The following is a 19,475-nucleotide window of genomic DNA, read 5'->3' on the forward strand; positions in this document are numbered from 1 at the left end:
TGCATTAAATATTGCAAGAACACAGTACTGTGTGAAAGGATAGAGGGTGTGATGGAAGAGTGAGTGAGTCACCTGATAAGTGCCCCTCACCCAGCACGGAGGCCGCCCACGTAACAGGTGTTAGAAGGTTAAAATGCAAAGAAGTGAGTATAGAGGTAATGAAAAGGTAAAATTCACAGGATTGTGCGCAGGCTACATACAGCAGTGGGAGGGAAGGCGGGATGGTATATGTCCCATTGTCTAATATTGAGAATAGTGAGCAAGAACCCAAACGGGGAGCTTGTTAATTTTGAAGATGCTTTTAATATACCCAAGCAGAGAAATCAAATATGTAGTTGAATATGAGGACACGGGTAGAAAAGGTCTATGCTGAAATGTAAATCTGGGAGTCACCTGTGAAAAGCTTTTATTTTAAACTATGATTAAGTCATAACTTAGTGGACATTCTCTTAAACTCATTGAAGAGAGAAATACAAGAAATCCAGAAACTTCTAATCCAGGAAGGGAGGTGCAGCAGTGGAGGTGAGGTCAGTGCAGAACGAGACTCACGCAGGAGACCCGGCACAGCCTGCCGCGTCCAGGATCGTGGCTAACTGAAGGAGCCCGGCCACTGAGATTCAGGGTTTTCTCTTTCTATCCTGAGCAACTGGCCAAAATACTTCAATCTCTGCAAAGGAGAAATTACAATAAAACTCATTTAGCATAGATCAAACTTTATAACAGTAAAATGCCTAGAAGAGTGATCTAATTTTAATTTGGGTTGGTTCATATTATGCAGCCCTGTTTAAAGATGATGTGAGGTTATGGAAACTCAGGTTTCTCAGTCTGTCTGACTGTGCAATTCAAGCTGTAATTTAAACTTTTCTACTGAAACCCACTTATAGTGTCATAAATATGACCAATTCATTTATTGAGCCATCCTCCAATACACAAAGCAGTCTTCAAAAGTCTCTCCTAATGATCTTGATAATCAAGTCTCACTCAATCATGAAGTTTTCCCCAGGATTTTTTTCAATGCTGCCTTCACTTCCTTGTTTCTCAGGGTATAAATAAGAGGGTTAAACATGGGGGTCACCACAGTATAGAAGAGAGAAACAAACTTCCCCTGGTCCTTGGATCTACTCTTGGCTGGCTGCAGGTACATGAAGATGATGGTTCCATAGAAGACGATGACGACCACCAGGTGGGAGGAGCAGGTCCCAAATGCTTTATGTCGTCCAAAGACTGACTCGATCCTCAGAATGGCTTGGGCAATGTACCCATAAGAAATCAGGATGAGTGACAGAGGCAGCACCAGGAATAGGACACTAGCCACAAAGAGCTCTGCCTGGTTGAACGTGGTGTCCATGCAAGCCAACTGGATGAGCACAGGGACCTCACAGAAGAAACGATCCACTTGGCGATGCCCACAGAAGGGCAGCTGCAGGGTGAGAGTGGACTGTACCAGGGTGGTGGTCACGCCACTGAGCCATGCTGTAGACGCCAGGGCCATGCAGAGATGGGGATGTATTAAGACGGTGTAATGTAGAGGACGACAGACGGCCACATAGCAATCATAGGCCATTACAGCCAGGAGGACACACTCGTGCATCCCCGAGCAAGGGAGATGTAGAGCTGAACCACACAGCCACCATAGGTGATGGACTTATCTGAACCACCCAGGTTGACTAGAAGCTGAGCAATGATACTACTGGTGACGCAGAGGTCCAGGAAGGAGAGATGAGAGAGGAAAAAGTACATGGGAGTGTGGAGTTTAGAGTCAAAGCGGGATACTGGGATAATAGTAGTGTTGCCAAGAAGGGTCATGAGGTAAAGAAACAAGATCATCCCAAAGAGAACCAGTCCTAACTGAGGCCGGTCTGAAAAACCTACCAGAATGAATCCTGGGAGGGCACTGTTGTTGGTCCACCACATTACTCTCACTTTGATTATTCACTCTTTAGAGATAAAGCACATTGTGCAGACACCCCAGAGATTTTATGTCAAATCCTTGACAATTAAGAACTAGGTTTGAGGAGATCAGACTTTGTAAATAGGTGAAGAGAAAAGACCAAAGTAGAGAATACCAAGGTGTGGTTATATCTCTGATTATCCCACGCAGAATGGTACCCAGTCTGTTGGCCATGGGTTTTCCATCTACCTTGAAGATAAGACAAAAGTTAGAATCTACTAGGACTGCGGTTTTCCCCAATTTTCATCAACATTAATTTTTTTTAAGTAAAGGTAATGGACTTTTATAGGAACCGTGGGAACTCCAAACACTATGAATATAATGCCTTCTTAGAATCTACCAAATGGATAAATAAATTAGGCAGACCCAAGAAGAACCATGTCAGAATGTTCATTATGTCATCTGTGTACTATGAGAATGCAGGGGAGGGTGAGCACTCTAAGAGGGGAAGGTTCAGAATGAGTTCAAGGATGTGGTTACGCTTTGCTTTTACAGAGATGGGAAAGAAAGCAATCCAGGCATAATGAATTGCTTGAGTATAGAAATTCCGATGACATTATAGGATGTCATCGGAAACAAAAAAGCAAAGCACTGTATTTGAAGAGTGATCATTGTACATTGTACATATTGACTTTGCCATATAATAGAACATGGTAATTATGAGGTAAATTTGAATCAATTTTTCAAGGATCATAAATATCAGTAGACATTTGGATAGCATAGGCCTTGTAGAAGGGTTACAGTTTGGTTTGAATTTTCCTCTTTAGGATAACTATGTCTGCACAGAGTAAGAGAATTTGAAACAGAAAACACCCTAATCCAGAAACTATGTAGGCAGCTAATGCAACAGTGGATAATCACCATGTTCTGGATTTGGAAGAGAATGGATGTAATATAAACTGCAAAGGGTTAAGTGAAAATCATTAAGATTTGACTACCAAGGGGATTTTGGGCCAAAGAATAGGAGGAAATCAAAATGAATGAAGCTTTACACATGAGACGATAATGAGACTGAGTAGCTGAAAACCGTCTGTCCACTCAATGCCAAGCCAGTCGATGCTGGGAAGGACCAGACTGATCATGCCTAGAAACTCCAAGAACAAAATTGAGAACAATTGCTTTGATGTCTTCTTGGAATAAAGACTTTGCCCCACTGTACTCCCCCCTCCTCTGGTAAAACATTAACACTAGCTACTGATGTGACATCCTACACAGTTAAGACGCAGAAGCATATAAAGCATGCGTATAATGTGTATGATTATGACAATTACATAGTAACATGATTAGGGACGCCAAATGGGGACATGAGCACTGTCCTCACCCCAACGCCAAAACCCTGGATGTCTTAAGAACAATGTGACAAGCTAATCATTGCCAAAGCAAAGGGAGCTGAAAGGGCTAACACTTCAAGATACTAAGTATTAATATGTACTCTGAAGTTGTTTATTTAAAAATAGTCCTGCTCAGATTTTAAATATTTGTTAACTATGTATCTTTCTTCATACCACCAAATTTATTGTCTCAGCTCCAGCTGTCAAAATTTCTCTATCATTCAAATGGAACTATAACTAGTGTCCTGCCATGAGGACACCACTGAAGCCATATTTATTGTCCTTAGGCACACATGCAATTGTAGGACTTTGATGACAGAAAAATCTTCGGCCTAAGTCCTGATCCTTCATGTTTAGTTGTGTACATTGAACACAATCACTGGATACCACTGAGCTCTGGTTTGCTTGTCTGTAGCATCAACATAATGAGCTCTCAAGTTGCAGAGTTAGTGTAAGGATCAGAGTACCTGCCCCATGGTGGGGACGAATGCATGTTAGGTACACGCATGGCAGTATTAAAAGGTAAGTAGAAAGTCCTTCATATGGTCTACAAGAACCTCGATAATCATGCCTAAGCAAGCTCTGGTTGCCTTCTTCTGAGCACAGTAAGCCCCGAGCACACAGAACCACTTTCAATTCTCCAAACTTACAGTACGGCTTTCTTTTACCAAGTCGTGTCACATGCTGTGCTTTCCATGGTATTTACATACTGCAACTGCCTAGACATTTTTACACATCATTTAACACTGAATTCAAATAAAAAGTGAATCTTCAGAGAAAAGTCACCTTTTCCAATTTATTTCTACAACACTTTATATGTATTTTTATATTTATACATTTTTAGCATTAAAGGATAGTGAATGTAATATCTTATTTATCTTGATGACATTAATATCTAGCATATTGTGCCAAAAAAGTCTGTTAAACACTGTGTTCATTGAACAGTGTCATTTCACTGAAGGGGTGTGGTAGCCACACTGTAATGTACATAGTGAAGTGTTTAAAGAATACGTATAGAAGATGTTTCTAAGAGAGCTTTTTGCAGGTCGCATTGAAAATGGCGCTATTTGACAGAATGGATGTGTGCCCCACGCTATGAACACAGAGATTAAGGACACCTGTAAAAGATGCTTCTCTGATTGCTACTTGCAAACTACCTTATGCACAGTATTATTTTATGCACCATGAATGGACATGGTGACCATACTGTAATGCATGTAGTGAAGTGTTTAAAGACACATGTATAAACCTAAACAAATAAAGACAAACAACATGTATGTGTGTGTGTATACAATTATTGTTTGGTGTCTGTAGGAAATTGGTTCCAGGACTACTCATGGGTGCTGCGATCTGTAGGTGCTCAAGTCCCTGATATAAAGTGGCACAGCATTTGCATAGGATCTATGCATGTCCTCCCTATACTTTGTCATCTCTAGATTACTTATATATCTTATACAATTAAAACTCTATGTAAATAGTTGTCATGCTGTATTTTTTATCTGTATTATTTTTTATCGTTGTATTATTGATTTTTTCCAAATATTCTGACCTGCTGTTGGTTGAATCGTCAGATGCAAAACTTGTGGATACTGAGGGTTGATTGTATATGAATAAAAATAAAAATGAAGAGCTTATTTATTTCATTGTCTATATCCTATATATGTCTATAGAATGTGTGTATGTAGATACACGTAGATATACAGCTATTATATTTAATTTTCACATACTGCTCCATTCAACTATAAATACATTGAAGACAAGTTTTCCCATCTTTTTAACCCCACATTTTGAAATATGTATTTAGGAGAGATTCAGGCATAATTTACATGGCTGTTAAAAACAAACAGAAATCCTTAATGTCAGATAAACAGTTTTTAAAATTCTTAAAGTCCTTTAAGAGATGGTACAAATAAAGCTGAGATTTCCAGTTTCAACAGCCATGTAGATCGATGTTGCTGTGCACCCCCTACCTCCAATATCCTGGGGTGCGCCCCCCTTGCAAGAAGCCCAGCTGAGTTCTTCCAAGGGCGGGCTGCCAACTGGGTATAATCAACAGCCTTTTGAAAAGTGCCCTGGAAGTGACAGGGCAGCCTGTTCTGTTCCTGCAGGGGAGTGATCAGCAGCATGTTCCTCTGAAGACTGAGAGGAACGCGTGGCAGTAAACCAGGTGCTTAGTAAAAGCGTCCAGTGGTGCCTCGCGCCTTGTGGATTGTGGGAGAGCATCTCCCTCCACAGCAGAATGCACAGCCTAGTCCGGATGCCTTGCTGATGAGAGCTTCTGCCTGCTCCTCCCTGTTGTGGAACACAGAAAGACATTCTGGCTCGCTTATGCTACATTTACCCTACGAGCAAACCAGGACTGCAATCCACGTGCAGCTGTCCAGGGATTCAAGAGATGGACAGTGATATGGAATCTGCCCTCAGGGTGATCGCTGACTCCCTCACTCACCTTGGGGAGTGATTTCATGTCCTTGGAACTAAGTATCTCCGCAGATAAAGTGAGGATATTAACATAAGCTTCTCTGTGCACCTAAGACATGTGGTTGTGAGGAATTCAAACCATACGTGCTGTAAATATATGAGTATCGGAACGCTGGGTCAACAATAGAGCCGGAACCTCCTGGAAACCATGATGACATAAGAGGAGACACTTTCAGAGGGCTCACCAGGTGCCCAGCTCTGTTCTGGGACATGACTTATATGAACCTGTTCTATTCTCTCCACAATGAGACTAGTGATGTCCCCATTCTTATCATCACTGATGAGGAAACTGAGGCTGAGAGTGAAAAAGTAACATACCCAAGGAAACTTTAGTGTCAGAGCCGGAATTCGAACCTAGGTGCTTGCATTCCAAATCTGCTCCCACGCTGCTGGTGCCACGGGTTCCTGCTGAAACAGAAGACAGAGACATACATGCACCTGCTGGGCAACCACTGCTCGCCCTTCTAAGTCATCTGGCTCTTTAGTGTGTCATTTGCAGTGCTCTGATTGCCCATAAACTATTTGCTTAGGTGAAAATCGCCCTGTTTTGAGTAATAGCTTTGAGCTTCCCAGACCATACTTGTCCTTTGGAGAGCCTTCAGACATTTAATGTTTGAACACTGGCGTTCACACTGCAGGACTGTAGGTAGGAAACAGTGCCACCTTGGTACTGTACCGTTCCTATTTCAGATAAACACACGCGAATGCCCTGCTTCAGGGTAAGAAGAGTAAAGGAGGTTAAATAAAATATAGACAGGACCAATAGCAGGTGAGGTTCTGACAAATATTAGAGACTGACAGTGAGGAGGAATGAGGAGTAAGAATATAATCATGAAAAAATTAGCAGATATGCTATAGCTTTGCAGCTTCTGAGTCTGGGGATATTCGCTCAGTCACACCCACTGAGAAAAGCTTGCGTGGGTGAAGCCAACGCCGAGAGCGGAGTGGAAAGGTGGTGTTTCCTGGTTCAGAAATGCACACCAGAGGACAGTACGGGGCGTGGGAAGCGGTCCACAATACGCTTCTGCTGTTCAGCAAGATGAACCCTAAGCACTAGCTCTAAGTGTGTTTAACCTCACCAACGTGCAGTGGGGTTATCTGGTTAGCCATTGTAAGCCACTTAAGTATTACTTATAGGAGAAAAGGGTACTGGAAAATTTAACAAAAATCACCCACAAAAGTATATAAATATATATAAAAACTTTACATGTGATTGTAACTCTGAGCCACCCTGTGTGAAGCCCATGGCCGCCCCTTGCTATGATGGGAGACCCGCGTCATTTCCGCAAGAGACATTTGTTCTGATCTCAGAAACTATGTTTTTTCTTTTGTTGGCTAATTCTCCCTTTTTATTGAAGTGGAATAAAATGATAAAGAAGAAAATTGAACTATTAAGGGGCCAGGTTACAAAAATGATCTGACCCGAATGCCATGTATATCGCTATTAAGGTGATATTAATACAATTTAAAATATTGTGTTTTAAGTCCACAAAACTGAGGTGGAATTTTCATCAATTCACCAAGGCACTGGTACTGTTTGAAGCCTCTCAGTAGCCAATTTCTCACAAACCCACTGAGGTTTCTTCTTTGGAAATGTATTTCCCAGTTACCTTTTCTTTTCTCAGTGGTGACATTAATAACCAACTCATTGTAGATCCATGAACTCACAATTTCATCTCTATGTGTTTCTGCTTCCACCTCTGGAAAAAGGAAATAAAAATTAAAAGACCTTTTGGATATGCTCTTTAAAAACCCAAATATCATTTTTTTACTTTTAAAATTCTTAAATGATTAAGTCACAAATATAAACAATATGCTTATGTTATAAACATATAATATTATGTATTATAATCATATTCATGGCTCATAAATGAAACTCCTGCAAATGCCTTAGAAAGATGTCTCTAGAGTAGGAAAGTTACAATCAAAACTAGGTAAATTGAATCAAAACCCTCACTTTATCCAACTCTAAAACATGGCCATTTACCTTTGGTCAGTGTGTTAGTTCAACTAAAAGAATTATAGAAAATATATTTAGGAATTGTCCTTCCAGATTATACAATATTCTCTAAATTTTGAGGAAACATTAGCAATAAAAAATACTGTATTTAGAAAACCCATATTTAGCAAGGCACAACCTTTGTGGTAGGTAAAGATGCTCTTCCTCTCTCAATGTCCGTAGAATAGTCACATTTTGTTATGAAGTTGCCGATTTCTCTGAAGTGTGGATGGTTGTATGTTCTAGAGTGAGCTCGTGGTCGGTCCTCTGGGATATCATGCCCCACCAGCAAATACTTTATTAACCATAAAATGGCTAAAGAGAACGATGCATTGTAATCCCTAAAGTCATAATTTTCACCACATGAAGCACTCTTTTTTCACTTAGAAAATTTCAGTAGCAATTCTGGAAGTACTCTCCAGACTTCATCGAACACGTGTGCACAGTCTTTCACACACGCAGCCACTCAGCCAGCCGCTGTCATCCTTCCCTATGGTGCTTTTATTTGAATCCCTTTAATGGTTCCTTGTTGGAGTTTAGCAAATTCCAAAATTCTTAACGCTGATGACAGGACCCAACATGATTTGCCCCAGCCGGGTATTGTGTTTTGTTTTACATTTCTCACATTTCAGTTTCTCTCCCACACTGGGGCATGTTTACCTGCTGTTCCCTCACATGGAAATAGTCTTCTCACAATCTGTCCTGTCTTCATGTTTTATTCCTCAGAAATATTGTTCAGACTGCCAACTGAACAAAGCTCTCCTTTGTCATGCCCTTTATTTTACTTTCTAGCATCTAAAAATAATTTTTAAAATTACATACCTATTTTAAGATTTCCAGCTATGACCTTAGATTCTGAACTTCCTGGGTAGCTTGACAAGTGTTATCACTAGCACTTAGCAAGCAACACATAGCAGTACACAATAAATATTTTTAAGTGAGATCATTATTTCTTTTTATTTTCTTCAGAAGTGATTTATTCATCTTCACAAATTAGTAGCCATATAAATTTAAGAAGCATCTTTCAGAGACATTTTTCAAAAGATTTTGATTAGAAGTACACTGAATTTCAAAATTATTTGGGGATGATTTGTCATTACTATAACATTGAGTCTTCCTATTCATGAATACCCATTGATACACTATTTCCACCAAAATTTCTTCACATTTAAAATACTTTCATGTAAAAAAAAATACTTTCATGTAAAAAAAAATACTTTCATGTAAACTTATATAAAACTTAATAATATGATATACTTTACGCTATTGAAGATAAAATCTTACTAATCTTTTTAATTCCTCTTAGTAATAAGCACATATGGAATTAAACTCCATATTAAATGAGTAAAACATACCCAGAGTAAAACTTACCTAGCCTTTATTAGACAGGTTTTTTTCATAGTCCTTTCCTGAATACTTACCTTTTTCTAGCCACTGTGCCAGAAAACAAAAATGTAGCAGTGAATTTGTTCTCTGGTGGATCACACGTTAGTAGAAGACAAATACAGTTATTGCATAAAGCCAATGAAGGGCCATGTTATGTTACTATGCAAGGGAAAAAATAAGAACTTGATTTAGACTTTGAAAGCACAAGAGCTGTCTGAAGGAGGAATGTTGATCAGAGTTTTGAAAGAGAAGTAAAAATCAGCCAGAAGTATGAGAAAATGAAGTAAAGAAACTTTCCAAGAAAAAGGAAGAGAATGGACAAGAATACCAGAAGGAAGCAGCATATTAGGTGTCTGCAGGCAGCTTTTCCAGGCTGAAGCACACAGAGGCACGAAAGACTGCTGGGAAGTCAATGTGGCCTTCCTCAGGACAGCCAGGATGTCACGGAGTCCTACACCGTGGCACGCCATTCAAAGTCATCCTACAGGAAGGAATCTTGCTAAGAGTTTGACATAAAGTGGAAATATTATTGTAGTTTTTGCATATTTTAATGGAAAATTTATATTTCACTTTTGGGGAAAGAAAGAGAGATGCTATTACACCTAGGAAGCTATGAAGTTTTTGGTGATATTCTGTATCTTAACATAGGGAGCATGAATATTCAATTAACATCATTGATTTTTAAAAAGAAAAGATAAGTAGAGCAATACAGAGAAATGGAGATAAACATGACATGTGGAAAGCACAAATTTAATCCACCTTCTAATGTGACAGTTAAGACATCTTAGGATATTAACCAAAGAAGAAGAGGTGGGGAAAGAGCAAATTTTTGGAAATGAGTTACAAATTCAATATAATAACACAATAAAAATATAAACAAGCTTTGGTGACCCAAGGCAAGCTAATTCTAAAATTGATATGAAGACTAAATGAGATTGAAAAAGACAAAAAAGAAACTTTATAAAAAGAGAAAAAATTTGGAAGAACTCATACTCCCATTCTAGACCTCCCAAAACAGCAGGTAAGAGTGTGTGATCCCAGGGCTCAGAGGGAGAAGCAGGCCAGTGGAAGGAAAGAGGAGCCCAGAAGCAAGCACACATCCACGGTGTACATCCACGTTGGCACTGCACATCACCAAGGAAAAACTCTTTAATCAGTAGCTCTGGAAAAATTAGATAATGAAATAAAAATAAAACTGCTAGAGAATTTCTCTTTGGGATGATGAAAAAATCTGGAAAAGGACAGAGGTGATGGCTGCACAACATTGTGATCATACTTAATGCTGCCGAATTATATCCTTAAAAATGATTAAAATGGTAAATTTTATGTTTATATATATTTTACCATAATAAAAAATGAAATTTCACTTGTCTCAACGTTGAAAATTATGTCCACACAAAAAACCTACATACAGATGTTTATAGTATTTTATTCATAATTACTTTATGCATAATTACTCAAAACAAGAGGAAGCCCAGATGTCCTATACTAGATCAATAGGTCAGATACATTTTTACCTATTTAAATTAGGTTTTACAATACATTTTTACCATGCACAATTGATTATACATGAAATTTCCCATTAGCTTATAGGTATAAAATTGAAAGGAAAAATGATCAAGATATTACAGAAGAATATTGGAATTTATTATTATATTTATTTCTTCTTAACAAGATACAAAGAGTACTAGCAACTAAAGAAGAGACTGATAAAATTAATAACAAGATAATTAAGAAATTCTGCTCACTGAAACACATTATAAAGTAAGTTAAAGAAAAGCTAATTGCTTACAGAAGACATTTGCAGCACATATTAATAACAATGAACTTGTGTCTAGCATATATAAATTCTAGAAATCACTAAAAATATATAATCCAATAAGAAAAATGGGCAAAATGATTGAATAAGTATAATATAAGTCAATAAATGAAAGAAAGATGTTCAAGGGAAATATAAATTAAAACTAGCACACGATACCATTGCATACCCACATATGAGACTTACCACAATTTAAAAGAAGATTGACAGCAAGGATGCCCAGCAACATAAGCTCTGATACGCTGATGTCTGGACTGCAGAGTGACTATTTAGAAATCATTTTAGTTTTTTCTAGTACAAAGACCTGTTTACACGATTGCTCAGCAATTCGGTCTTTAAGATCCCTAGAGAAACCCTGGATATGTGCACGGGACATATAAAAAAATACATAGCAGAATTTTTCAAAAGCACCAAAAACTGGAAATTGCCAGTTGCCTATCAAGAGTTGAAGGAATAAAACAGCAGGATACTCATTTAACAGAGAACTATACAAAAATAAATATGAAAGAAACAGAATCATCTACCATGGATGAATTTTATACACATAATGTTGAGCAAAAATGCAAGACACAAAGGAATATAAAGGCACCATTTGTATAAAATTCAAAACAGACAAAACTACATAACATTGTATAAGTACATGCAAAGGTGGTCAATACAAGTGGGAAAGTAATTCTGATAATGTCAGGAAAAGGGTCATTTCTGGAAGAAGAAAGGTATTGTCCCTTAGGATGTGTTTTATCAACCAAATTCCATAGTTTACAATAGGGTTACTCTTTGTGTTGTATATTCTCTGGGTTTGACAAACATATAATGACATGTATCCACCTTTACACTACCCTACAGAATAGTTCCGCTGCCGTAAAATCCCCTGTGCTCTACCTACACATCCCTCCCTCTTCCTGAATGCCTAGTAACATTCATCTGTTTACCACTTCCATAGATTAGTTTTTTTCCAGAATGTCATATAGGTGGAATCACACAGTATGTCGTATTTACAGATCAGCTTCTTTTGCTTAGTAATATGCATTTAAGTTTCCTCCATGTATTAGTGTCTTCATAGCTCATTTCTTTTTATCACTGAATAATATTCCATTGTCTTGATATACCACAGTATATTTACCTATTAATATTTACCTATTATAGGACATCTGGATTTATTTCAAATTTTGGTAAGTATGAACAAAGTTGCTTTTTAAAAAAATTGCTATAAACATACATATGTAGGGTTTTTGTGTGGAAATCTTTTCAACACATTTGAGTAAGTACCACAATGAGCATGATTGCTAGATCTTCTGGATAAGAGTGTGTCTAGATTTTTAAGAAACTGCCAAACTGTCTTTCAAGTGGCTATATCGCTTTGCCTTCCTACTATCAATGAATGAACATTCCTGTTGCAGACATTCTTGTCAACATTTAGTATTGTCAGTGTTTGGGATTTTAGCCATTCTAGTAGGTATGTACTAGTATCTCATTTTTGTTTTAATTTGCAATTTTATAATGATGTATGATATTCTGCATCTTCTCATATGCTTACTTTCCATCTGTATATCTTCTCTGGTGAGGTGTCTGTTTAGATCTTTTGTCCATTTTTTAATTGGGTTGCTCATTTTTGTATCATTGAGTTTTTGTACATTTTGGATAACAGTCATTTACCAGAAATGTCCTTTGCATATCTTTTTATCACAGTTTGTGCCTTTTCTTCTCATTCTCTTCACGGTGTCTTTTGCAGACTAGACATTTTTAATTTTTAAAATCTTTTATTTTTTTTTTATTGTGGTAGAATATATATAACATAAAATTTATCATTTTAACTATTTTTAGCATACAGTTTAGTGACTTTAAGTATACACACATTGTTGTGTGAACATCATCACCATCAATCTTGCAGGACATTTTTTTATCTTCCCAAACTAAAACTTCATAACCATTAAGTAATAATTCCACATTCATCCCTTCCTCCAGCCCACTAATCTACTCCTTGTCTCTGTTAACTTGCCTATTTTAGGTACCTCATATAAGTAAAATCATGTAATATTGTACTGTTGCACTTTTTATGGCTTATTTCACTTAGCATGATGTCTTCAACCTTCATCTATATTGTAGCATGTATCACAATTTCCTTCCTTTTTAAGGCTGAAGAAAACTCCATTGCATGCATATATAAGACTATATTTTGTTTATCCACTCATCTATTTGCTGATGGACATTTGGATTGATAGAAGTTTTTTTAAATTTATTTTTTATTTCAGAGTATGATGGGAGTACAAACACTTTGGTTACATAAATTGTCTTTGCACCGCCCAACAATTCTTAGAAGAATGGGCTCCAGCTCCATCCAGGATAATACAACACATAGTTCATCATTTTTTGTGGCTGAGTAGTACTCCATGGTATACATATATCACATTTTGCTAATCCACTCATGTGTTGATAGACACTTGGGTTGTTTCCACATCTTTGCTACTGTGAATTGTGCTGCTATAAATATTTGAGTGCAGATGTCTTTTTTATGGAATGTCTTTTTTTCCTTTGAGTAGATACCCAATATTGGGATTCCTAGATCAACTGGTAGTTCTACCTTTAGTTCTTTGAGTAGATACCCAATATTGGGATTCCTAGATCAACTGGTAGTTCTACCTTTAGTTCTTTGAGGTATCTTCATATTACTTTCCACAGAGTTTGCACTAGTTTGAAGTCCCACCAGCAGTGTGTGAGTGTTCCTATCTCTCTCCACATCCATGCCAACATTTGTCATGTTGGGACTTTTTGCTAAAAGCTGTTCTCAGTGTACTTAAGTGATATCTCCGTGTGGTTTTGATTTGCATTTCCGTGATGATTAGAGATATTGAGCATTTTTTCATATGTTTGTTGGACATTAGTCTATCTTCTTTTGAAAAGTTTCTGTTCATGTTCTTTACCCACTTTTTCATGGTGTTGTTTGATTTTTTTATTGCTGATTTTCCTGAGTTCTATGTAGATTCTAGTTCTCAGCCTTTTACTGGATGAATGGCATGCAACTATTTTCTCCCATTCTGTAGGTTGTCTGTTTGCTCTCATGATAGTTTCCTTGGCCATGCAGAAGCTTTTTAATTTGATCTGGTCCCATTTATTTATTTTTGTTGATGCTGTGATTGCTTGTGGGGTTTTCTTCATAAGTTCTTTGCCTAGACCAATGTCTATAAGAGTTTTTCCAACATTTTCTTCTAGAATTCTTATGGTTTCATGCCTTAGGTGTAAGTCTGTTATGCATCATGAGTTGATTTTTGTGAGAGGTGAAAGGTGTGGGTCCTGTTTCAGTCTTCTACATGTGGCTGTCCAGTTTTCCCAGCACCATTTATTGAATAGGGATTATTTTCCCTAGTGTATATTTTTGTCTGCTTTATCAAAGATCAGATGGCTATATGAGGATGGTTTTATATCTGGGTTCTCTGTCCTGTTCTATTGGACTATGTCTCTGTTCTTGTACCAGTACCATGCTGTTTTGGTTACTATAGTCTTGTAGTGTAGCTTGAAGTCTGATAAATTGATGCCTCCCAATTTGTTCTTTTTGCTTAAGGATGCTTTAGCTATACAGGGTCTTTAGAAGTTTTTAATTTTAATGATATCCAGCTTGTTTTTTTCTATAATGAATAGTACCTTTTGTGTTGCATTTAAAATGTTACTGAGAATCCAAGATCATTTAGTTTTTCCCTCTTGTTATCTTCTAGGAGTTTATAGTTTTTGTGTTTTACAGGTAGATTTATGATCCATCTTGAGTTAATTTTTTTGAAGGTTGTAATATGTGTGTCTACATAATTTTTTTGCATGTGGATGTCCAATTGTTTCAGCATTATATATTGAGAAGATTATCCCTTCCTCCATTGAATTGCTTATGCTTTGTTGTTAAAGACTAGTTGACTATATTTATGTAGTTCTATTGCTGGGCTCTCTATTCTGTTCCATTGATTTACTTGTCTATCCTTTTGCCAACACCACACTGTCTTAATCACTGTAGTTTTATAGTAAGTCTTGATATCTAATGTCAGTCTTCTGACTTTGCTCTTCGTCTTCAATATTGTGTTGGCTATCCTGGATATTTTGCCTCTCCATATAAAATTTAGAATCAGTTTGTCAATATCCAAAAAACAATCTTCTGGAATTTTGATTGGGATTGTATTACATCTACAGATCAACTTGGTAAGAACTGACATTTTAACAATGTTAGGCCTTCTTATCCGTCAATGTGTAATATATACTTATTTAGTTCTTCTTTTATTTCTTTTATCAGAGTTTTGTAGTTTTTCTCATACAGATCTTGTACATATTTTATTGATTTATACAAAATATTTAATTTTTGGTACTTATGTAAATGACATTGCTTTCATTTCAAATTCCAATTGTTCATTGCTGGTATATAGGTAATGAATGATTTTTTATATTAATCTTGTATCCTGCAGCCTTGCTATAACCAGTTATTAGTTCCAAGGGTTTTGTTTCATTTTGTTTTTTGGCAATTCTTTAGGATTTCCTACACATCATCTGTAAAATGGCAGCTTTATTTCTTCCTACCAAATCTGTATATCTTTTATTTCTTTTTTTAGTTCTTATTGTATTGCCTAAGACTTTCAGCACAATGCTGAGTAAGAATGCTTTTTTCCTAATCTTACTGGGAACGCCTCTGGTTTCTTACTATTAAGCATGATGTTAGCTATATGGCTTTTGTAGATGTTCTTTATTGATTTGAGAAAATTTCACCTCTATTCAGAGTTTGATGAGAGTTCTTTTCATGAATGGGTTTTTAATTTTGTTAAATGCTTTTTTTCTGCATCTATTAATATGTGATTTTTCTTATTTAGCCTGTCGATGTGATGAATTACATTAATAGATTTCCAATATTGAAAGAACATGCATACCACTTGATCAAGGTTTACAATTTCTTTTTATACATTGTTAGAAATCATACTCCTTGGCATTTACCCAAATGAGTTGAAAGTGATGTCCACACAAAAATCTTCACAAGAATATTTATAACATCTTTATTCATAATTGCCAAAATTTGGGAGCAAATGTCCTTCAGTAGATGAATGGATTAATAAATTTTGGTTTTCCTGAGTCCTACATAGAACTCAGCAAGAAAAAAATCAAACAATCCCATGAAAAAGTGGGCAAAGAACATGAACAGAAACTTTTCAAAAGAAGATAGACTAATAGCCAACAAACATATGAAAAAATGCTCATCTCTAATCATCAGGGAAATGCAAATCAAAACCACAATGAGATATCACTTATTTCCAGTGAGAAATGACCTTTACCATAAAGTTCCAGAACAATAAATGTTGGCATGGATGTGGAGAGATAGGAACACTCATACACTGCTGGTGGGACTGCAAACTAGTGCAACCTCTGTGGAAAGCAATATAGAGATACCTGAAACAGATACAAGTAGACCTACCATTTGATCCAGAAATCCCATTATTGGGCGTCTACCCAAAAGAACAAAAGACATTCTATAAAAAAGACATCTGTACCCAAATGTTTATAGCAGCACAATTCACAATTGCAAAGATGTGGAAACAACCCAAGTGCCCATCATTCCATAAGTGGATTAATAAAATGTGGTATATGTGTACCATGGAGTACTACTCAGCTATAAGAAATAATGGGGACATAGAATCTCTTATGTTCTCCTGGATAGAGCTGGAACCCATTCTACTAAGTGAAGTATCCCAAGAATGGAAAAATAAGCACCACATGTACTCACCACCAAATTGGTTTCACTTATCATCACCTAAGGCACATTTAGGAATAACATTATTGGGTGTCGGGCAGATGTTGGGGGAGCGGAGGGGATGGGTGTATACATACATAATGAGTGCGATGCGCACTGTCTGGGGGATGGACACGCTTGAAGCTCTGACTTGGGGTGGGGGGCACAAGGGCAATATATGTAACCTAAACTTATGTACCCCCATAATATGCTGAAATAATAAAAATAAATAAATAAAAAAGAAAGAAAGAAAAAAAACACCCACAGGAAATAGATAATTCAAGGACAGAAGAAAACAGCTCCTAAAATAGTTAATATCCTTAAAGGGAAAGTAAATGCTAATGCAAGTATAGGATATGACCAGGAACAATTTCAGAATAAAAAAGAGCCATTCAAAATGGAGCTCTGACTTGGGGGGAAAGGCGGTACATGGGCAATGTATGTAACCTGCAATTCTGTATCCCCCATAACAATAAGATGAAATAAAAAAAATAGCTATTATTTCAGAAAAAAAAAGTGGAAATATGACACTCAATACAAGGATCTAGAGGCTAGTGGATGAAATCACACCGAAGAATAAGAAAATTAGAAAATCAGTTCAGGTGGTAAAAAAATCTAGTAACAGGAGCTCGAAAAATGACACATATTTAATATTTATCTTATAGCATATTCTATTACCAGTGCAAATTTCTCTATTGTGAACTGCAATAAAAAGTCAACTCAAATTTATAATGAATGCAACACAATAAAGTTTATTTCTCATTCACATAACAGTCCAGTTTATCACTGCCTTGAGCAGGAGTGGGGCAGACATCAATCCATCACTGATTTATTCATCAGGATGGAGGTTCCGCCACACTCCTAGCAGTCAGGCTGAGGCACACAGGGCATGAAGGGCTCCTTGACAGGTTTCTGTGGGACAGACCTGGAAATGACACTCATCGTTCCACTATTCCGTTGCAGAGCTTAGTCATGGGAGTAAACATAACTGTGAAGAAGGTTGGGGAACATAATATAGCTGTATGCACAGAAGAAAAAAAGCCAGATTTTTGTTGTATATTCTTGTCCATTCCTTTTCCATACTCGGAGCAGACAAAGCAAACATCTCTTTGAATGTCCCAGTGAGTCTCTGCTCTTGCTTTACCAGCTTCTTCACCTCAATATTACTTGATAATTCAGTGCCATGCATATTACAAGATCTTGGAAGTAGAAGGGAGATAGAAAGTTCCATCTTGTTCTGTACTGTAGCCATTTCCAGAGCAGCCGGAGTAATGCTGTTAATTTGACCCATTCTAACCCATGTGGGGGAGGTGCCCATAATGCTAATGAATGAGTGAAGAAATGAATGAGTGAGACCAAGATCTACAGAATCCCTGCGCCTGCCAGCAAACCCATACTCGAACATCTCCCTCTGTCAAAGTCCTCAGTGTATCCTGGATCTGTCCATTTTGCCGTCCCCTATTACTACCACCTTAAAGCAAGCCACCATCATTTCTTAAATGGACCAGAGTAATAGTTTCCTAACTGGTTTACCTATTTCTATTCCTGCCTCCAGTGCACTCCATACTCTACAGCAAACAGAATAAACAGTTTAATTGAATGGCTCAATCAATCAATCAACCAATAAAACACAGGAAAGTATAGAGATGAAATTAATTTATTTCACAACTCCATTTTCTTTGTGTTTATAAACACACACAGTCTTCAAGCTTTGTAAATTTGAAAATATGATATGTCTCTGTCTGTTTATCTATGCATTCCCTTGAGTAGCACTCCCAAGTAAAACTGTGAATTGGGGTAATATCTTTATTATTTCAGGGTAAGAAAGCATTTCTCAGACACAAAACAAAAAGGAAAATCATAGAGACTGTGGTAAATTCATGAAATTAAAATCTTCTATATAACAAAATTCACCGTAACTAAAATCATATGCAAGTCATAACCTGATAAATTATATTTTAACTCAACACTTAAAATCAATTAAGGAGTTGTTTCAGAATATATAAAAATCACATCCAAATCAATAAGAAGGTGAAAACCAACCAATAGAAATATGTACAAAGGATATTGAAGGATAATTTACAGAAGAGGAAATATGAACTTCTAATTACTGTGTAAAAAGGTGCTTAGCCTCACTAAGGATCAGGTAAATAAAAATTAAGACAATAGTAAGATGCCATTTCACAAATATCTGTCTGATTGGTGAAAATGTAGAAGAGGAGTAACAGAAACTCTCATACATTGCTTGGTCTCCATTGAAAACAGTTTGGCAATAGCAACTAAAGATGAAGAAGCACATTTTAAAAATCCACCAATTTCATTCCCCAGTGTAGACTTTGCTGAAATACCTATACGTGTATACAAGGAAATACCTACACATTTTGTCACTGCAACACTGTTTACAATTAGGAAACACTGGAAACCACCTAAATGCCTGTCACTAGGAGCATGACTAACTTGAGACTCATTCATGCAACATAATACTACAGGTCAGTTAAGATCTATGAACCCGCAACGCATTAACCTATCGTCCAGTTCTCTTTATCTGTTCACCTCCCATTCAATTATTTTCTCTCCTTTTACCTCTCTCTCTGCTAACTTCAGAACTGACTTCCTGTGTTACGATTATCCAGAGAATCAGAACCAATATAACAGGAATTGGCTCACATGATTACGAAGACTAAGCCATCCCACAATCTGCCGTGTGTAAGCTGGAGAACCAGGAAAGCTGGTGAACCAGGAAAGCTGGTGATGTAATT

The 19,475-nt window shown here is 37.0% G+C and overlaps 1 protein-coding gene across 1 annotated transcript; it reads right to left on the reverse strand.

Annotated features, from left to right (window-relative positions):
• Positions 1-985: 985 nt before the first annotated feature.
• LOC138382381 (olfactory receptor 2G2-like) lies at positions 986-9,618 on the reverse strand. The gene is given in 5 exon segments (XM_069466905.1): positions 986-1,596; positions 1,599-1,922; positions 6,082-6,171; positions 7,374-7,463; positions 9,477-9,618. Coding segments are annotated over 5 exon segments (1,257 nt in total).
• Between the last annotated feature and the right edge of the window lie 9,857 nt (positions 9,619-19,475).

This window comes from Eulemur rufifrons, chromosome 4 (assembly GCF_041146395.1).
Source record: "Eulemur rufifrons isolate Redbay chromosome 4, OSU_ERuf_1, whole genome shotgun sequence".
Taxonomy (NCBI): Eukaryota; Metazoa; Chordata; class Mammalia; order Primates; family Lemuridae; genus Eulemur; species Eulemur rufifrons.